Consider the following 21,770-nt stretch of genomic DNA (forward strand, 5'->3'; position numbering starts at 1 on the left):
AGTGCCACGTGGACCCGGGGACATTTGCCAAAAGCCCGTCGCTTCCCATGCTGGGCATGGCCTGGTGTGGGTATGGCACTTCAGCGAGACAGATTTGTACAAATTGTCTTCTTTTCCTCCTTTTTTTTTTTTTTTTTTTTTTTTTTTTCCCCTTTCCTCAGCCCGAGTTGGATTTTCTAAGAGGATGGCACTTGAAAAGGATTCCTGAAGCCCCGGCAGGCACAACTCCGCCTGTGCCGGCCAACAATGCAGGAATCCCCCTCTCCAAGCACCTGTAAACTGACACTGCAAACCAGCCATTCCAAATGCTCATCAACAGGCCATATATTTAAGCACAGAGCATCGCCTAATCTATTTTTTTTTCCTCCCCTTCTTCCTTTAATAGATCGGAGCACAAAAGCCTGAGAGAGGGTGACCTACCAAACAAAAGGGCCTTTGAGTTCCTAGGAAAAGTAGACTTGGAGGAGGATGGAAGGAATCCAAGTGGCCCTATTATTTCCACTTGCACTAATTAGACATTTTTCTGTCAGCTATTGAGCACTGCTGAGAGGCCAAACTCACTGAATTCATTTCTAAAGTGTTTACAGAAGTTTGCATCTGTTTGTGTCTCTTCAGGAGGAAAATAAGCACTTCAATAGCATTGTGGAAAATCTAAACGAAGCATCCTATTCTGAAGGGCTTGGCAGTCTTGCAGCTGCATAATTTAACTCCCCGCTCAATGCCGAAACCTCTTGCGTCCCTCTCCAAACCCAAATGGACACAAAATGTAGAAAAGTCAAGCCAGGGGGAGAAACGGGGCTATATTTTTTTTTTTTTTTTTTTTCTGGGGGGGAGGCATGCTGTGTGGCACGCAGCGGCACGGTTCCGTGTCAGCCTTCGCAGCGACGTCCCCTCCCCGTCCCGAGCGGGACACCGAGAAATGAATACCCGCTCCTTTCATCCCCTGCCAGCTCGTGTGGCTGGAGAATTCCTCAGCACCTCCGGCGAGCGCCGCGGCGCACAAGGAGCCTCCCCGGAGCACCGCTCCGAGATGAACCGGGGCAGCGGCTCCCGGGGGCAGGGAAAGCCCTCTGGCTCCCAGGGTGCCTCAGCCTGCTCCATCCCAACCAGAAACCGGCAGATTTACTCACTTTCTCTGTCGCTTTAGGCGCATCCAGAGAGAGAGAGAGAGAGAGAGAGAGGGAGAGAGAGGGAAAGAGCGAGGTACGCGCGCACTTTGTTTTCACATCTGTGCCCGCGACGTGAAATGGATCTGCCTAATTGAGTTTATGACACAAAGGGAACCTCGCCGCGGCTGGGAAGTGGAATCAGGTGGTGGGGGAATTAAATTTGCTCCAGATTTCTATACACGGACCATTGGGGGAAATGCAAAGCAGCCTTTCGTTGAGGGGGTTTCGCCTTAATGGCGCTGAGTGGGAGGGTGTGCGGTTCGCATGGCTCCCTGCATTAGCGGGCTCGGCTCCTCCTGAAGTTTGGGTCCCAGCTTTGGGTTCAAAGCCACGACGCCTCCCCTGCATTGACAATGGGGGCCGCTCCCAGGAGAGGGGAGAAGCTCAGAACCGGGGCCATCTGGCACTAGGACGGGCAGGAAAGCGTCAAAGGGAAATTATTGGTGCATAGTAAATGAGGATGAGGAGGAGGGGAAGGAAATAGGGGAAAATCTTTATGTGGCAGCTGATGTAAGAGGAATTACAAGCCCAAATAAATGAAATATTGATTTAATCCACTCTCTCGGCCCTCTTTATAAAGCCAAGATCCCAGAGGCAAGCCCTCCTCCACAGCCTGCGGGCTCAGGAGGATCCCCTTTGGAAAAACGCCCCTACGAACAGCGTGATTAAAAGCAAGGGAAAGAAAGATTTCATTTTCAGCGTCCCCACAGTTTTGTGGGTGCTCTGGACTCCTGTGTTTGCTGATATTCCCTAATCTCAGACAGGTTCACTCCTAATTTCATTTGTGACTGCAGCCGAGCTTTAAGACCTTTTTGAAAAGCCACAAAACGAAGAGCGGCCGGCAAAGAATTCCTAATTCCGTGCACAAGGCGGGAGTGTGGGAGGCACACACGTACTTCCAGGTGCTTCAGTCCTCTCCCAGGAGCTGCTCCTAGTTAGCACTCCGCTGAACCCTAACAAAGTGCCCGGTTTTCCTTCCCCCTGTCAGATTAAAACACAGAGCCACGGCGCCGACGGATGGGGCTGGAGCCTTTCCCCCTGTTAGCCCACGCGCCGCCGGCAAAGCCCGTCCTTCCCAGAGACCAAAGCTGCTGTCACCGAGTGGGACTTCTCTATCAATCCCTGCCTTTCAGCTGGCAATCAGAGCCCACTCCACAAACAGCAGGGAATTAAGCCTCCCAACCACCGCGGGGATGGGCAAGAGGGAAGCGTGTCTGGAGGTACAGGCTGACAACACGGGACAGTCACGCAGTGAATTGCTGCAGACCGAGGAACAGGCAGCTCCTGGCCACTTCCCTCTTGGCTCAGAGCAGATGAGAATTCTCCCTGTTAATTATCTCAAGGTATTCATCCTGCAGGCATCAGAGAGCTGGGAATTCAAAGGCAGCAGCCTTAGGTCCATTAGGGGCAGTTCAAAACACCACAGACTGGGGCAGCTTTTACAACCAACCTTATCTTGCTTCACCAAGTCCAAGACTGGGAATAACTCTTCATTCCCTCAAGAAAAAAAAAAGAACAGCAGCATTTTGTGATGAGGACAGAAGGAGAACTCCTAAAATGTCCAGGGAGCTGCTTGAAGGGTGGTTCCTGGGGGCCTCGTATCCAACAGGGCAGCAGGGATTTGGGGGACCTGCATGGTCACAGGCAGGGCTCCTGCTCTTGATTAGTACCAAAGATACAGAGGTGCCACAATCATTTTGTGGCCCTGGTTTGTTCTGGACCACTTATAAACTATTGTGGCACATTAAAAGGAGATATTTTAATACTTAAATATAGCAAAACCAGTGACAGAACCCCCCCTGAGGGAGCAACTGCAAGACCATTATCAGCATCTAAAAAATATGAGAGACTCTTCCCTGCATCTCTGTCCTCAAAACATCCATCCACTTGAGAAAACACATTTAAAGTTGTGAATACTCTAAGAAGCTGCCTCTGGCAGGAGTAAATCCAACCCATGAGCGAAGTGAAGTGACAGCCCTACACAAATCTAGAATCTGGCTACCCTTTTTTATTTTTTTTTTTTTTTACGGTCCACATCAATTTTGCTGTAGTTTTCCCACACTGGCAGCAGAATGCAGAGCGCTCTGCAGCGCCAGGGCAGTCACCCTGGACAGCTGAAGCTCTCCTGCCTGCACCTCATCTCTGACACTTCTCCCTTACAAAGCCCCCGGGAGGCTGGGGTGCCGCGATTCCCGATTCCTGGTTTGAATTCATCCCTCACATCGCTCTGCGTTTCACTGGGATCACCCAAGAAGAGCTCTGAGGAGGCAGGTAGCAAAAGGTCAGCCTCCACAACCGAGATCCCAGGGCTACGATTTAGGGCTTTAATTCTCCTGTTACCACACCCACAGTCAGGAGGAGGAGAAAACGACACCCTCAGCCCCCGCTTTAGTTCTTTTTTCAAAGGCTCCCAGCTCCTAAGTGCCACACACACACCCCTACAGTTAGGGCACAGTCCCTTGGAATGGCTTCCCTAATGGCAATCCATCAGCACCTAATTAGCCGAGGGCTGCAGGGCCTTATTTCCCACTCTTTTCCATATTCCCACTAAATCCCACGAGATGCCGCGCCAGCAGGGCCAGGGTCCGCGCTCCCCCACCCACAGCGGGGAGAAGGGAGCCAGCCTGCACAGCTCCCTGCAGAAGGACCAGAGCAGCCCCACTCTTGGAGGCTTTTCCTTTTGTATTCCCAGCAGGTCCTGGTCCACGACTGAATGCAGGAATTACTGATAGTTACGACAAAAATGAAGCAGAAAGTGAAGCCCCACATCATCGCTATGGGTTTGCAAACGAGGAAAAAAAAAAAAAAAAAAAAAAGGAAGAAAAAACTCTTAAAGTATTAATGTAGCATGAACCATCCCGCAAGAGAACTACGTGTGTGCATAGAATCATCCTTCAGCTGAAGCCACAGCAGGCTTTTTGGGATCAAAGCTTCCGTGGACATGGGCATGTTGCCCTCTATTGGCTGCTCACCGAGTATTAGGCTAATTCCATCTCTTGGGAAAGCAAAGACCTGCAGGAAGGGCACCCCGGCAGCCTCCCTTTGGGAGGTGCAGCCCCATTCCAAACCCCACAGCGCACGTGGTATTTAGAGAGGAAAAATAATTCCCTCCTTCTTTATCCCTGCCAGCAAGGACGCTGTGACAATTCTGACTTTGCTTTGCCTTGTTAAAAAAAAAAAAAAACAAAAAACAAAAAACAAAAAAAAACCCAAAAAACAAAAAACTGTGTTCCCCAGTTTTGGCTTTAGATAGAGATGCTGGCTATCACCTTTTGGGCCTTAGTGCAGATTCCCACCACGGGGGCTGCAGGAAGGGCTTGGTTTGCTGGCTGAAACCTGTTAGGAAAACGTGGGAAACCTCAGCACGCTGAGCTTGTTGAACTGCAGCGGCCTTCGGGTGGTGAATCCCGGCAGGAAAAAGGAAAAAACAACCCTAAAATTCAAACCAAACCCTGCACCTTCTACGGGATGCAGAGGGGCGCTGAGCATCCCCCAGCGAGGAGGAAGGAGAGCACTTGAAGAAGGTGGCTCTGCCTTCCTTGATGAGCCGGCAAGGCGGATCCCACTTTTTTTTAAGAGCTCGGAGAAGGCCGAGGCAAAGCCTTGAAGCCGCAGCCTAATCCTCTTACTCCCTGTGCCGGTCTCATGGAGCTTTTGAGCCCCCTCCCAGAGCGAGACGTCCCCAGCGCCGAGAGAGAGCCGCGGCAGCCAGCGCTGCCTGCTGCAGCACCGCCAGTGTGTTATGGTAATGAAGCGCCTTTCATTCACGGATCTCAAAGCGCTTCTTAAATGTAATGAATCACGGTTTATGAACTTATTCTAAGCATGGCAAATTAAAATAAACAGAGAGGGGAAAAATTTTTAAAGGGTTTTTTTCTTTTCTTTTTTTCCGAACAATAAATCGATAAAGGCTAAATTTCTTTTTTTCCTTTGGGGAATTAAATTATCCTTCTGTCCCTCATGCCAAAAAAAAAAAAAAAAAAAAAAAAAAAAAAAAAAAAAAAAGAAAAAAAGAAAAAAAAAGTTGCTCAGACTTTTATCTTTCCTCATCACACTGTAATCACTTCTCTTCAGCCTCATTTCCCCCCCAGCTTTTTATTCAAAGAACTGAGGCAGCCTTTGCTCTGCCTTGAAATTTTATTTAAAATAAAAAAGAGGGGGGAGAAGGAATGGATGAAGAGGGGGAAAAAAAACCCTTTTCCTGACTAATACTAATAATACAGGTCAAAATGTCAGTCTATCTACAATTAAATGGAAAACAAAAAAGGTTTTCCCTTTTTCCCATGGTACAATGGCGCTGGAATATAAATTACCGATGAAGATGAAATAATACTTCAAAGCACATGGGGAAAGGCAGCACAACGTTTACAAAGTATTTTCCACCGCAGGATGAAACATTGGAGACAACGGCAACCAATGGACTTCAGGGGGTGTGGGTGAATAGCCCAAAACTAGCACGGAGGAGGATTTGAGGTCCCTATAGTCTCTGACCCCACGATAGGCTTTGTTTAACAAGGGCAGCTGCAGTTATCAACAGATGTTTCAGCAATAAATAATTGGTATCATCCCAGAAAAGATCCATCTACCTGGGGAGAGGGCATAATGCCGCAAACACTGCCCCACTATTAGAGCCACATTAATCTCCCATCTAGCCAGGTCTCTCGGGGAGTTTGCTGCAGGTGTTTATCCCGGGAGGGAGCACACAAACGCTCCCGAGTTAGAGAGAGCCGAGCTGGGATTGTAAAGGAGGTCAACCTCCACCATAAATTTCTGTCTGAGGCCACACACACCAAAGGGAGAGAGAAAACAAATACCCGAGAGCAGCCACTCCCCGCCCTCCCCGGGGAAATCCGGGAGCCCTGCGAGGACGACGTGGGGACGCTGGGGCTGCCACTTCCCAGCCCTGCAGTTGGCTTTGCTGAGCTTCTCATTGCTCCACGCTGTTCAGAGCAATCAAAGCTGTTCCCAAAGAAAACCTGCTGGCCTCACTGAGGCAGGACTCTCCGGGGCAGGTGAGATCTCCTGGCCGCCTCGGAGTTAACAACAGGCAGGAATGGGATGGTGTTGGCTTCAGACATGTACCACAGGAACAAACCTCCCTCCTCCCAAGATTCACAAACCTCATCTTTATTCCTGTTCTGGCAAAAGGATAGCCCTTAGCCCGGATATTACATTTACTATGGAAAAAAAGGTGTCCTCTATTTGCCACATGTCTCCAGGAAAACCAGAAAAGCAAAAAGCAATCCACATTTCTTGCCACTGTCTAATCTTTAAGCTCCAACTCATCACTTTAAGGGATGGGATGCCTAAGGACCTCTGGGATTCTGCAACTCCTTACCACAGGAGAAATTTCTCACAGGAGAAATCACATTGAATCCTTGCCTTTCCTGCCTAGGTTTTGGCCAGCTTTGGTGCTCAGAGGGATTCTGCCATGTAATTTTATTGGAAGAAGAGCAGGTGAGGAATGGTGCAAGCCCTGCTATAGCAAGTGAACCTCATGACCTACTTGCAGAGAGGAATTAAACAAAGCACAGCAATCTTGTCAAATTTGTGGGTTTAAAAAAAAAACATGATGTGAACATTTGGCATTTTAGTGTTGTTATAATGCCAGCTCTTCAGGGAAGAGGGAAGCATCACCTTCGCGGAGACAGAACCAGAAGTGCCCTGTGAAACCCCCCAAGCACCAGGGCGGGACATTTTACACCCCAGCTGTGTTGAACTTCATACCAGCAAGTCAGGGAGCCTGGCGCTGATCATATCTTGCAGGTTTGTTTTGTCTTCTGGGCCCAGGTCTTGTTTGTACTGCCACCTCTCCGGCACAAAGGGCCACTTCATTTCCTTCGCCTCCTCCAGAAGGCTCCTCAGCTCCTCAGGAAGCAGAGCTGAAAGGGTCAAAGAGCAGGTGAGGGTATTGCAGCACGTTCAGCCGCAGCACTCGCCACGCCAATCCCTCAAAAAGGCTTCTCCCAGTTGCTCCCAAGGGCTCTTAGCCTGGTGGGGAGGGCAGGGGAGCTGGCCTGCCATCCGTTCCCCTTGGCTGCACTGCCCTCCAGGTAAATGGGAGCCTCCAGCCATTAAAAAGGCTTTTAGCAGGAAGTCGTGCCGGCTGGTGGCTGCCTGGGCGTGAAAAGCTGTTCCAAAAGAGGGAAACTGTTCCCCTGTGTCCCCCCTGTCTGTCCCCCTTGCTCAGGTGACAGTGGCAGAGCTACCCTGCAAAGCCACTTCCAAACCCAGAGATAAACCTGAACCGTGATGGCAACCAGGCATAAAGCAAAAGGGTTATAGTGGATATTAAGCACAAGCTCTTGGGCAGCTTGTCCCTCCCTGCTCCCTCTCCATACTGGTCCTAAGTCACTCCATCAGCTTTGGGTGGATCTCCAACCTGATCCAACTAAGGATGCAACTGCTAGGAGCACAGAGCCAGAGATTTGGGCTCGGATCTGTCCCCTCCTTTCAGCCACAGCGCACGTTTCATCTTCCTTGCAGCAGGGGTGATGTGGATGTGCTGTGCCGTGCTAACCACTCGGCTGGGCGGCCTCTCTGGCCAATAAAAGTGGATTAACAAAGATTATTGACCAGATGGGGTTAATAGTGATCATCAGCTGCAGATCTGGCCCCTTCTGGCCATTAATCCCCCCAAAAAAAAACCCGCTCAGAGACCATCGCTGCCTTAACGAGGCAACGCAATAAACGCATTGCTACGTATTTTTTTAATCAATCCTGTATGCAGGGACTGTAGAAAATGAACTTTATAAAAAGGATATTACAGGCTCGTACTGCAGCACATTCACAGGTATGGCTTTCCTCGGAAGAAACAGGAAGTTGGACATTTAGGGCCCACCTCCAAAAAGTCAGTTTTACACTGTTCCCGCTTTTTCCAGCCCACCTTTTCTCACTTGTTGCCGTGCCAAGGAAACATGGGGTTTGGAAATCTTCCCGTTACACATCCTGGCTTAAAGTAAAGCCCAGCTTCCTTATCCTCCTGAAGTGGTGCCTGAAGGGGCTCAGCCCTGAACGCCGTGGCAGGGTGGCCAAGTGCCAGGGCTGATGGGGAGAGGAGGTCCTGCTCCCACCCCTGCACTTGTCACTGGAAAATCAGTGCAGGAGCAGAGGCATCCACCTCAGCACGGGGATATTCACCTCACCACAAGGAACAAATTATTGGACAGAAGGACTTATCTCCCATCTAGAAGGGGGACGACTGAACTTCCTAAGTCTCCTCCTAAGGAAGATCCGGCTCCAAGGACAAGAGTTTGCCCTCGTAACAGAGAGCCGTTCTGACTGCTGGCAATATAATACCGAGGCTGAACGGTCACAGAAGCGGACTGGAATGATTTCTGGCCTAAAACAGAAATAAAGAAGAGCTCCAGACCCACCCAATACCGGTTCTGCCCCCTAAAGTGAGATCAAGATGCACTCCTCCTCTCCCCTCTCCCCACCATTTTTAGGGGTTCGGCTTTCAGTCCTTCCTGCCGCGGGTCTGAGAAAGCCGGGGGGAACAAAGGCAGCCCCGGGAGGAGAGCGGGGCGAGGAAACCCCCTGGGCCCCTGCTCCGGGAGGGTCCCCCCGAAGCCGAGAGCCGCCGACCTGCGGGGCCCTGCCTTCCCCGGGCAGAGAGCCCCAGCAGTTATTAATGTCGCTGTCACCACCCCGCTGCTGGGTATTTTCCTTCCAGCTGATGGGAACACGGCCCTCGGAAAAGCCCGAGCAGCACTTCGGGCTCTGATGGCCCATTTCCTGAAGCAGTTTACCTGAAGGACCGTGTCCAATCGAGTGATTATAAGGGCACTGATTCACCTTATCTGGAACTAAACTGATTATTTCTCATACTTTGTGGTATTTAATAGGAAAAAAGGAGGGAGGAGGACGAGGGGGGGGAAAAAAGCGCTACCTGATTAGGAGTTCAAGAGCCTATTCTGCGGAGCCATAATAAAACTTAAAAGAATTTGCGACGAGGAAACAAAGTACCCTTTGTTGGAAACAAAAGAAGAGGAGAGAAAAATCTTCCCGTATCCATAACAGAAACCTACACGCCACCCTCCAGCGCAAACAGACTTAGGTGCTTCAGAAAAAGGCAGCTGACCTCCCAGCAAGAACAAGGATGCTCGGAAAAACATATTCTCAACGGCTCCGCGCCCCGGGACAAACAAAGGGTTTTAAGGATCACATTAACGTTAGGGCCGAGCCACTCAAGCACGGCGAAAACTAAACATTATTAACACCAAACTGGGAAACGGGCAGTGCCGCAGATGTGTCAGGCAAAGGGAAACCTTAATTCCGCTGGAGCGGAGAAATAATAAATCCTCCCTTCGCAGCGATACCAAAATTGCTGCTGGTTTCCAGCAGGTAACGCCAGCATTGAAACAAACGAGGAATCCTTTTATTATTTAGTTAGCCCTCGCTAAACGCTGCTTCCTTTCCTGGTTATTTATTCCAGCCTTTAGCCAGCATGGATTTTCCTTTCAAGAGGGATATTCCAAAGGTTTTTTTGTTTTTTTTTTTTTTTTTTGGTTTGTGTGTTTTTTTTTTTTTTTTTTTTTTTCCCTTGGACACCACTTATAGAGGTCACACACATTTTACAAGATAAAGATTTGGGCAATGAGCTCTTTAATATATGAGGAGAAACTGACAAACAGAGAAGGCCCTCCCCCAGTTCCTATGAAAGGAGAGGAAATATGTGCCCTTATTCAGAAGTTGCATCCTTTTTTTTCCCCTTTCTCTCTCTCTCTCTCTCTTTTTTTTTTTTTTTTTTAATAACTGAAATTTATGTGCATCAGCAAACTTTTGGGCATTGTTCTTCCCAAACCAAACTGTTCCTTACAGCCTCATGTTTACTGAAGCCTAAAATTAGAACTGACAGCAATTCACTGCAACAAAGTGCACTTCTTTCCCTGCCTGCATCCCATTCACGGCCTCGAAATCCAGGCATCCCTTGACACTCATCTGCCCGGAGAAGAAAAATAGGGCAGGGCTGGGCGCCGGCGGAGCGCTGCCGCCTCTCCTGGGGAGAGCTCACCTTGGCACCGCCGGTATTCCCGCTCCTCCGCCTCGCCCGTGCCGGCCCGGGCCGGCAGGAGCTCAGCGTCCAGAGCCCGCTGGCACTCCCGCAGCAGCGCGGCCACGGCGCTGTGCCTATTCATGTCCCTCTGAATCGGCTGTCCCCGGGTGCGCGGTGATCAATTACTTAGGAGAAGACACGGGCTCCTAATGAAAAGGATCCCTTCAAGGCTGAGGTACCTGGCAAACAAAGGAGGGGGAAAATGATTAACTAAAGTATCATCAATTATCCCAAAGGCTCAAGCAGGGGGAAATAATAGGGGGAAATAGATGAAAATAGGTGGCAGCCTCGGAGGACTTTATTAGAGGAGTGTGTGAAATCACTGCAGGCTCCCGGGGACAGTGTGCGAGGGGAGCATCTCTGAGGTGCCAGGGAGACAGGACGGGCCCGTCACTGGAGCCATGACATCCCCGAGCAGGGAAGTGACTGCCGGGGCTGTGCCGAAGCCCTCTGCACCTGGGAGGCTCGGGCTTAGCCGGGATTGAACGGCAGAGAGGAGCTGTGCCGTGTGCGTTTCCCAGACCACGGAGACCCTCTCTTTCACCCCGGGATGCCACCCCGCGTGTGAACGTTCTTCTCCAGGTGCTTAGGACATTGCCAGTGGTGATGCAGGAAATCCCCACCGTTCCCATGACAGGCATCTGGCTCAGTATGTGCCAGAACGCTCAGGCAGCTTTCAAAAATTAAGCCTAAGATAAATATTTTGTTGTTTTTTTTTTTTTTCCTCACCCATTTAATGATGGTTTCACTTAGAGAACTGTTCCTGCAGCTTGAAGCAGTACAGTCAGGAGCAGCCTCAGTGAAAACATATCTAAAACTGGAGAAACACCATGGCAGTGAAGGAGGGAGTGCAAAGGACAACACACAGGCACAGTTTGCTCTGCTGACTGGAAAGCACTCACATTTTAGCAGCTACGTTTCCAGGCAGTTTTTTTTCCCTTTCTGCTGTGGCTCTGGGATGGCTGGATCCTGGAGCTGGTGGCAGATAGGCCGTGCTCTCAATGGCACTGAGCAGGAGCAAGCTGCCAGACTGAAAAGCAGAGGGCAAAAGAGAGGCACTCATGCGAAAGCAGAGAGGATCAGAGAGCCTGCCGTGGAGGGGCAGGTGGAGCAGGGCAAAAGATGGGATTCAGCAGCAAAGAGCCTGGAGGCAGGAGCTGCTCAGTGGGGCTCTGACTGACTCTGCAGATGCAAATGTCACAGAAAGAAGAAATTTTAAAAAGTAGCTGCAAAAGGGAGACCAAGGGAAAGAGCATGACCATGTAAGAGAAGCTGGGGAGCAAATAAGAGATTGGCCAGAGGCAGAGGCATGGATAAAAGCAGAAGGAAAACCTAGGAAGTGTTGCCCATCTTTTTGGCTCCAAGTAAGAGCCACCAGGGCCACTCTCTGCAGGGTTTGAGCCAGCTGAGCATAGCTGGGTGCTGGGATCACATCCCTGTGGATGCACCAGGAACAGAACCCTTTTAGGAGCAAAAGGAGATGGGGCCAGAGCATGGTCCAAAGTCCATCCCGGAGATGGGGCTGAATTACCTGTTGCTGACAAAGATGAATCTTAAAAAAGGGGACAACAATGGGATTTGCTCATGGTGCAAGTCCACATCCTAGTTCACAAAGGTCCTCTCTCCCTAAGGATCTGTCAGGGACACATCTCTGAACCCAAGAACAACAGCCAGGAAGCAGAGTCCTCTGCTCCACCCTGCCAGGCCTAGACAAGCTGATCCAGTTGCTGGGTATCCATGAGGGAAAAGAAAAAGCCTAAAAAAACCACCAACACACCTATGCCAGCGTGGCTTGCTCTGTTAACTGCACTGACATCTGCTAATTGATTTATCTGATTACCCAGCCCTGTGGGAAGGAGCGTGCAGCCGTCCCAGGAGTACCTCCCAGGTTGGGATGAAGCATCCCTGCCATCTGGCCCGGACTCCATTCCTTTGTGTAATTGATTTCTCAAAAACCTCATTTTCCAGGGAGCCCACTCCAGTGACTACCAAGCACACACACAGCTGCCTTGGGTCCGCTGTGGACAGCGGTCCTGGGTACCTGCAAACTGCCTCAGGAGTGTGGAGAGGCACGCTGGAGAGGCCTGTGCTCAGCTGCCACCTCGCAGCCTGCAAATAAATGCTCCTAAGCACCATTTGCTGTGAAGATGCGCTAAAGCAAGCAAACACCGGGTTATTTCCCTTTACAAAAAATAACATGGCTCTAGGAGCATCCAAGGGAGCTCATGGACGTGCTCCACTTCTCTGTGTTACAGCCCAGATGAGACTTTTAAGCCCAGCCTTCCTCGGGTCTTTACTGCAGGCAGGAGGGCCCCGTGGCTTTGTGAGCCACACAAGCTGCCACTCTCACAAAGAGCTGCCAGGGCTTAGCAGGGAAGCTCAAATTAGTGTGGAAGTACAGCACTTGGCTTCCTTGGATTGGGAGGATTTAACTCACCGGGAAACTGCTGGGTCCCTAACAGCGATCCATGAATGTCAGCAAGCAAGGGATTTTTCTTCAAGTACATTTTTCCAAGGAATTGAATAAACAGCAAGGACACGGAGTAATAAATTAATGATTTACAGCAGCAGCAACACCAAAGTGCTGGAACCACAGAGAAAAGTGCAATAAACTGTACGTTAGTACTCAGAAGGTAGAGAGTCTTTTGAGACCCATCACTGGGGACAATGACTCGCATCATAAACTCAGCTTAAAACACACCACGGAGCTCTAAACCACACCAGCACCCTTTACAAAGATGCCATTTTCTTTGCAAGTTGTGTTTTGTGACAGCTGTGGCGTTGAGTAACAGCTGGGGGTGGGAAATAACCAGGCACGCAGCTTTCCCGGGGAAACACAGGACCTGAGCCTAAAGCCCAAGAGCAGAACAGCAAAAACTTCTGGAGGCCTTTAGAAGCCTCTCAATGGTCACTAATCAGCTTTCTCAAAGTTCCCTTAAATCCTAACAAGTGGCACTTTAAGGAGAAGGTTTTGAAGTGCTGAAAATTGCAGCCTGACAGTGCTGCAAAACTGCCCGGGCAAAAATGTTTTCAGAGCATGCACTTAAAAATGCTCTTTGAAAACACATAATAAAAACAATTTTGCATCAGATTGAGCATTTTAAGCACTCCTTGGTGTCAGGAAAGCTGCTCTGCTCCTGTTCCAGGCAAAACCAGCTTTTAAATTCTTGATGTAATCGTTAAGACACTTTAAAACAGAAAGGATGAGGAAAAAAAATCGGTGCCATTTCTGACTGGAGTCTGGATTAAAATAACTCCTTGCATCAAATATGATGAAAAAAAGGTATCACAAAGGTCTCAGAGGGGATGAGAAAATACATTTCTGTGGTCACCCTCTAATTGGAGCTGGGGCTCAGAACAAGAGGGATGGAGGGAAGAGTTGGGTGGGATACAGCGAAACGATCTCTTTAATAAGAAATGGGCCACACTGTGACATTTCAGAGCCCTTGGGCTAGAAGACCAAAAGATCTGTCAAGAGAAAGGAATTTTAAGTTCTGCCACGGGTGGAAGGAAGCCCGGGAGTCAATCTAGCTGGTTTAAGACTGCAATTAGCTCTGGAGGCTTTAAGAAAAAGAAGATGTAATTGCTGCACTCAAACTTCAAATGCAGCAAGGATAACAAATGCTGGTTTCTCAGACAACATCATTTGGGAAATTTTCCACAGCATTATGGTCCTGAAACACAAATTAGAGATTGCCAGGCCTTTTCTCTCTGAAAATATATTATCCTAATTTTCATCTTATTCAGGGTACCCTCCAGCTCCAGGGAGACTAATGAAGAGGAAGCAAAGACCTGATGAGTTCCATGTGGAGACTACATTTATGGATTAATCCCAACAGGGAGCAAATAAACCTTATTCCCAGAGCTCTCGGTTGGGACTCCACGCAATCAATCGAGGAATGGATAGTTATTTATGGCTGAGGCTGTTTTGACTTTCAAATAAACATTTTAATTATTTTAAGTGTTATGCTGGAACTTGGAATGCGAGCCCTGCTTTCACTGCGCTGCCTTGCTCTCCTGCCTCCTAATCCCAAACCACTCTGGTCATTATGACACCGTGCAAACCATACTGATCTTCATGCCTAAAACATTGGAAAGGTAAAATCCGCGGACCAGGCAAACCAGGGAAGAGGAAGGAGGAAAAGGGAGGAGGATAAATGAAAGAAACACTCTCAAGCTACACGGACCCCGAAGAAAATGAGGTGCCCAACTCTGAAACCCTTTTGCCATCAAGTTGGCACATCCTGCTCCATCTTTGTACCCTGCTCTTCTCTGCCTGCTCCGACGAGCAATTTTAATAACCGAAGTGCTTTGGAGTGTTTCTTTTCCAACAGCTCATTTTCAATTCAAGTACCTGCACCACTTGCACTGCTAGCTTTTCCCTCCAGCCTAATTTGGTGTGCTGTGGCCTTTCCACTCTGAGATTCACGCAGCCACACTCATTTTTAGGGAAGCTCTTTAGGCAGTTAGAGTCTCTTGCTAAATAACGGCAAGGGGTGAAATCATGACACAGGTCCGTTGTAGCTGCTGGAGTTACAGTCCCACCCTCACTCTGTATTATGGCATTTCATCTCCCTCTGCTTTCTGCAGGAAGACTGAAAAAACTGCAGGAGATTGTCCTTGGGAGAGCAATGGAACATTTGGGCTGGTGCTTTTACCTGCAGCAGGTAAAGGGGGAGCATGCACACCACACAGCACCCTCGGCTGCTCTCCCTCCTGCGGATTTGTGCACGAGCCTCCTGGAGCCCTTCCTGCCACTCCTGTCAAAAATAACAGGCTCAGCTTCATTTTTGGATTTGGCTGCTTGAGGGATTAAAAACTAAAACAGGAAAAAGAAAAGAAAAGATGCTCTTGATAACTTAGCAAAGGTTTCAGTAATTGAGTTAATATCATTTTCCACAGAAGGCAAATTCAGTTTCCCTGAATATTTCAGTGCACACATGCTTGTGTTTTCCTAGAGCATTTACCTTTCTTTGTGGAAAGACGGTTTTACAAAAATAAATAGATTTGCTGGGGGCTTTATTCAGTTAGTTAGCTAGTTTACTTCTCTGGCTTAAAGATTAGATGTTTTCTTTTGGTAAAGCTGGCTATCCCAACTGGCTGTATTAAAATAAGGAAGAATCTCAATCAAAAAGCCTCTCCTAAGGCAAGCTTTCTTGTTAATATGCACCAACATGAAAGGGTTTCTTTTCATCCTATACAACTACAGTGTGTGTAAATTGCAGGGGGCTCATTGGCATAAATCTTGGCTGTGACCTCTGAGGTAAACTGGATTTACATTACTTTCTGACAAGAATTAAATGAAGGCCTTGTGGATATATGAACAGCCTTCTAGACTGCAACAGATGGGCATGAATGTGCTCCCTAGGCAAACTATCAGTGACATCTGTGTCCTCCAAATTCTGGTGGTCTCAGCCAATTAGCAGGCAAAAGGGGAGGGAAAAAAAAAAGCAAAAAAAAAAAAAAAGCCTGCCCCTGCACAGCTTCCCCAGGCAGAGCCGAAGCAGAAGTGCTTCTGTTTGGAAATGGGATCAGGAACAGCCTCCAGCAGCAAGGAGGTGCTTTGCTGGCTGCTGTAATGCTGAGGTAACACTGCAGGAAAAGCCGAAGTAATTAGGTAGAAGAGATATTAATATTAACACAGGACAAATCCCAGCCTCACCTAAGCCTGTGTGGGGCTCGGATAATGGGCTACCACCACGGATTTCCACTGCTGCAGCCAAGGATGGAGTTTTGGGGATCCTAAAAAGCAGAGGAGGGGTGAAAGAGTGAAGCCCTGGGCCTGACACAGCTAAGGCAGGAAAAGCCCCAGTCTTGATCCGTATTGAAACCCCCACCACGGCCCCCTCTCCCTGCAGAGAGTTGGAAGGGACCCATAAGGATTCCCAAATCCTCTCCAAGCAGCCCCCCTCGGGTGGATGGGGTCTGGGGAGCAACAGACCCAATGGCCACCGCACCTGCCTGCTCCAGAGCTCAGAGCTTTGTGTAAGAGCATTTCAGCTACAAAAAAATAATCCTGGGGAGAGTTTTGGTTTTTTTTGTTTTTTTCCAGTTTTGTTTGTCGGATTGAGGTTTGGGATTTCTTGGTGCAGCACAGCCACAGAACAGAGCCAAAGCCACACAACTGCTCACCACACAGAGAGGTGGCCAGAGGGGCATCAGGGAGTCAGAACTCCATCTCCAACCCACAGCAGAGCCATGGTTTTAGGCCAGTTGTAGCAGAGGAGTGACCCAGACCAACCCAAAGCGTGAAGCCCATTCTCTGTCTCCCAGTTTTGAATGGAGCTGCCATGGCAGGAGCAGGCAGGACCTCTGGCTAAAAGCAGGGTATGGAACAAAAGCACCTGTTGTTTCGCCCTGGTCATGACTTTTCAGAGAGGCCACTTGGGTGCTTTTCCCCCTCATCACTGCCGTCCCAAGTACTACTAGGGGATGCAGGGAAAAAAAAAAAAAAAGAAAAAAAAAAAAAAGAAAAAAAGGGAATAATTGAGGGGCAGATCAATAAATTAAAAAGTTCTAAAAAAAAAAAGAAAAAGAAAAAAAGGCATAATGAATTTGGTACAGCACATATTTTTAGATCAAAGATGCCTTTGAAGTGACAAACCCTTAATCCATAAACTACTGAAGCACTTCCTTTCTCTCCCAAACTACTTGTTGTCAAATAAAATGGAAGTTAAGGAAATTATCTTTATCTGAAAATGGCCAAAAGAAGCCATCACCTAATGACAGCCTTGTCAAAATGACAATTGGGGAAATTGTTAGGAAGGGGAGGCCTGACGACTGGAGGAATAAGCTGGCTGTTTGCTCTAATCTGGTCAGGCAGGCCCCACACAATTCCAGTCAGCTTGCTGTGTGAAACAGCTAAGTCTTTGTCAGCACAGGCAGGGGCTGGAAAGACTTCTCTTTCATGAATATGTATCACCACCCTCCACGTCTACAGAAAAAAAAAAACCCAAACCTTCCAAACAGCAAAATAAAAAAGAAATTAAAAAAAAAAAAAAACCAACAAAACCAACAAATCCCAGAACAACAAAATCCTGAGATATGGAGCCGCACAGATAGAAAAAGCAACTAAGGAATGAAAGTGCACGTTTTGGAAGTGCAGCCAGAAGGACCCTCTTCCCAAAGGCTTTCTTTGCACTTTTATGCCCCAGCAGGCTGGGATGAGGCACTTCAAGTGCACAAAGGCAGAAGAGTCCATCAGGGTATTTAATGTCCATCACTCTGTGGTTTAGATTTGGTGTTGGTGGCACCAAACCCCGGGCCACAGATACGCAGGGAGCTCACAGGAATTCCTTGTGCCAGGAGGGCACCACCCCCAGCAGGTCTGAACACTTCCAAGGGCAGGCACAGAGGCAGCTTTGGATCAGGGGGCAGAAATTCCCTGTGAAGCCTCGCATTTCATCCCACTGAAATGATTTTTCTGAGAGGTGCCCGCGACGTCTGTAAATGAAACCTTTCACAACACCTGAAACTGAAACTGCCGAAACTCCGGTAAACCCAAAAATGGTGTTTAAAGCAATGGATGGGCAGATGGGAAGAGAGCACAGGATCAAACCAAGCCCATGCTGGCTGCAGGAAACCCAAATGAAGATATTGTAAGCTGTGGTGGGTTTTGTCTCTGTTGGAGAACTACGACATAATCAAAGCACAACAATGTCTGAAATGTTGCCCTCAAGTGCTTGCTGCCATCTTTTTACCTTTGCTTGTAAAGCTGCAAACTAGGTCTTGATTTATTACAGAGAGCTTGTGGTGATATCATAAACTTCAGTTTTTCTCTAAATAACGACCAGAGTATGAAAGTTTGGCTCCCAGCAGCGATACCAAGACACAAGGCTCAGTTTTGAGGTTCCCAATATTATGCAATGTTTGCTGTAGACATTTCCATTTCATTAGCATATTCTACTTTACACGAAATCCAGCAATGAATGCTGTCCCTGATCTAAGGCTAATCCTCTTTAAAGAGCTACAGGCTATATTACATGTGGCCACAGCCACGGTTATGCCAGGGCTGGATCACTTTGAAGCCTATTGAACAGTGTTCCCTTGTGAGGCCATGCACAGAGCCATAAAGGGATGCTCCCTGTGCTCTGAAATCCTGCTGTTTCCACCTCCAGGAGTTTCTGGCAGGGACACAGCAGAGTCCCCAGGCAAGGGGCTGCAAACAGGGAAGAGACACCCGTCTGCCTTTCACCACCCCTCAGTGCCAATTTATGTGCCTCCAGTAATAAAAATCCTTTTTTCCTAAACCTCAACAGCAACTGCCCCAAGGGAGGGCTCCCAGAACAATCAAAGGTGAAGGAGAACCAGACACCCGCTTCCCTGAGTAGGAAGGAAGCTGCTTGAGTAGTTTGGGACACGGCCATATCTATCTTGGAAGGAAAAAGAGAGAAATGGTCGTAGATGTACCTGTAAGGCTGCACTGCTCATGGCTGGGTGCCCCTGAACGCTGTAAACTGAGATAATGGGACTGTGTTTTCATTGCCACACGGTGTGGAATCTTCAACACCTTCACATCTATACAAATTTAAAGGGAGAAAAAATTACAAAACAACAAAAAAAGGTCACTATATTCTCTGGTCCTGCTACATATCAGGAAAATACAGCTTATATTATCTTTAACTGTTCTAAGCTACTTTCTTTGTGCAATGAAGGGAATTGGAAAGGCTGACTCTGCTCAGCCTGCAGTGTGCACAGGAAATTTTCTCTGTCTGAATGGTGTCAAACCAGACAAGGAGAGTGGATTCAGCCTCCACAGTAAAATGTAGGGCCTGGTGAAGATAATGTTCAACCTCCTCGCTATCAAAACAGCCGCAAAAATTCTTTTTTCCTTTGCAGTGGAGGGAGAAAGGGTCCAGAGAAAAAACAAACACAAGGTGGAGGGAGCAGCAGAGGAAATAGGAAAAATAACCAGGAGGATGGTGAGAGGGAAGAACAGCAGAGAGCAGGAGAGGCAGGGAAATGGAAGAGAAACTAAGAAGGAAGAGAAAGGGAGAAGCCAGACAGGCTCTAATAAAGGAGGACCAAGGGCAGATCATGATTTAGAACCAAAATGAGAACTTGGAAAGTGGCATAAACAAAGTCCGTCTTGCCAGGAGTACTTCTCAGCAGTCAAGGTGAATATTCCTCACCAGTTTATTCTGCTCTGCTGAGAAGAAAAGAGAAGTGGAAGAGTTCTTTTTCCCGAGCAAACAAGGAGCAAAGAAGGAAATAAACAGAGGGAACTGTGCCCCCTATTCCTCCTTTGGAAGATCTCCTCTCTGCTTACGGAGTGGAGCTGCTCTTGGCACTGGGAGCTAAAACTTCAGGGAACACATGTCCTCCCGGTGCTCCTCTCCTCCCTCTTACACTGACATCCAGTGGAATACAATGGGATATCTCTGGAGTACACCTGCCTTTGAGAAGGGCTGTCTCATTTCTCTTTCAACTTGAGGCACCCGGTCGCTGTGCAGTAACAACAACGCGCTGCAGAACCTCACTACAAGTTGTTGCACACTCCATTAGGCCTTTCCCAACTCCTGGAAATCATCACTGCCATTATTACCATTAACTTACAAGCACCTCGACAACTCTTGCTCTACCGAAATGAAACTTATGACTTAAAACGAAAAACAAAGATAAAGGAAAGAACCCCCCAGCCACCCACCCACCCAAACCAACAACTAATTAGCACAAAACACAAAAGTCCCCCAAAACAAACCTTGTCTTCCCGTGTCCGGTCACACATTGCCATCTACTGGCTCCCACTCCTGTGCTCGGAGTGACTGGCTGGCTTGGAATGGGAAAAGGGCTGTGAGCAGTTAGGAACAAGCCATGCCAGTGAGTGGGAACGCTGGTGACCGAAAAGCCACGGGAATTATACTCACACACAACATTCACAGCTGTTGTCACCCTTTACACCCGAACCCACTGGCAAATCCGAGCACCACATCGACAGTTTTGACAACCAGGTTCAAAATCTGACCTTAAGAGAGAAGGACAGAACTGTGGAAATCTCAGCACAGCAGAAATCAGGCCAGACTTCCTGATGATTCAGCAGGGTGAGGATACTTTGATCATGTAAATTTAAATAGCAGAGACGAGGAGAAAGTTTCAGACTGGTCTGGAGGGATGCCGGTCTCAAATGCCCCCAGAAAGGCTTTAATGCCATAACAGGGACAGAACTATAAAAGGACATTTTTCCCAACTGTCCAAGAAATGTCACCACAGCATTCCCAACTCACAACCACTCCCACACAGGATTAAGAGACTATATTTCCTATAGCTGTTGTGACCCACCACGAACATCCCAGAAAGAGAAAGAAACACATTTCCCCTCACTGACTCCTGTTTCCTAAGCCAATTAGGACTGACAGCAACATTAAAGTTCCTGGTATTTTTCCATTTCCCGGATTTGCCTGTGTAGGCTCTGGAGTTACAGAAATCAGCTGTGAGAAGAACAACGCACCGTCACAGCCACGTCAAAACCGCCTCGGTCCTCCAGCCTGAAAAACACTAAATTACCCCAAACACCACATTTATTTGCAGTTTCGCTTTCGACCGAAGAAATTTCAACTAAAAGAAGAAGTTATCGTAATACTGGAATAACTTTCACTACAGCACAGAACGATTTTAGCAGGAAGATCACCCAAAAACCCCACAGGCACAGAGTGCCTGTGTATTTTTTTTTTTTTCTCATAAAGGGCAAACCTGGAGCTGTTTTCCTGAAGCTGGCAACGTTTCAACTGACTAGAAACTTATTGAAGAGAGAAGCTGTAAATCCAGTTTCTGCCCTCCCCTGTACAAAATCACACAGAGCTATACTTAAATCATAAAACAATAAAGGAACATGCAGTTAATTTGACGTTACACAATCCTAGGGCAAAAAAAAAAAAAAAACAAACAGGAAAGGTCATTACATACCTCAATAGTTACAAGTATCAAAATAATTCTATCAGAAAAGTTGTCCGATGACCTGGGACTTGGCTCTTTCCAGAAACAAAGGGCTGACAGGAATTAAAACTATCGACAGATGCAATAAACAGCAGGGTTGCGCAATTCTGGCCTTTCCAGAAGGCAGCAAAGTATTGCATTTTTCTTGTGTGTGAGCACACAGGCCCAGCCCTGCCTGCTGTAAAAAAGGCCTTCACGTGTGGGAGAAAGTTGGAGCAATCTGTTTGCCTTTTCTGCTTTTCAGCACAACTTCTTGCAAAACACAGTTTAATCCCTTTTTTTTTTCCCTTTTATTTTTTTTTCCCCGATGTCAGGGAGAAGAGCCACAGAACAGCAGTAGTAGGCTGCATACAGACAAAAGTTATTCCACAAGAACTACAAGGGAACTTATCAACCCACACAAGTCCTTTACCTGTTTGTTGAAGGTACAAAAAGTGAAAAGCAGCTTGTATGATGAACCAAGGCAGAATTTGACGGCATGTGCCAGAGCAATCAAGCCCTCAGTACTCAGTCGCTGTGCAGGCACAGGGAAGGGAGGACACGGAAGGTTCGGGATGTGGATGGAAAAGGAACAGCTTCGCTTCGCCACTTGTCCTGTGCTGGGGAGTAAC

At 48.0% G+C, this 21,770-nt stretch overlaps 1 protein-coding gene across 4 annotated transcripts in view; it reads right to left on the minus strand.

Annotated features, from left to right (window-relative positions):
- The window catches only part of ALPK1 (alpha kinase 1), a 31,790-nt gene extending 10,607 nt beyond the window's left edge, over positions 1-21,183 (minus strand). Inside the window, exons 1-6 of one of the 4 annotated variants that reach the window (XM_053975423.1) lie at positions 21,130-21,183; positions 18,637-18,744; positions 14,886-14,987; positions 11,130-11,257; positions 10,186-10,406; positions 6,897-7,051 (exon numbers count right to left, since the gene is read on the minus strand). In XM_053975423.1, the coding sequence (XP_053831398.1) occupies positions 6,897-7,051; positions 10,186-10,309 (279 nt within the window). In that variant the 5' untranslated portion in view covers positions 10,310-10,406; positions 11,130-11,257; positions 14,886-14,987; positions 18,637-18,744; positions 21,130-21,183. Of the gene's footprint in view, positions 1-6,896; positions 7,052-8,055; positions 8,279-10,185; positions 10,407-11,129; positions 11,258-14,885; positions 14,994-18,636; positions 18,745-21,129 lie in introns of those variants that run through there. The other 3 variants (XM_053975425.1, XM_053975424.1, XM_053975426.1) reach the window with 3 other exon arrangements.
- Positions 21,184-21,770: the final 587 nt, after the last annotated feature.

This window comes from Vidua macroura, chromosome 4 (assembly GCF_024509145.1).
Source record: "Vidua macroura isolate BioBank_ID:100142 chromosome 4, ASM2450914v1, whole genome shotgun sequence".
Lineage (NCBI taxonomy): Eukaryota > Metazoa > Chordata > Aves > Passeriformes > Viduidae > Vidua > Vidua macroura.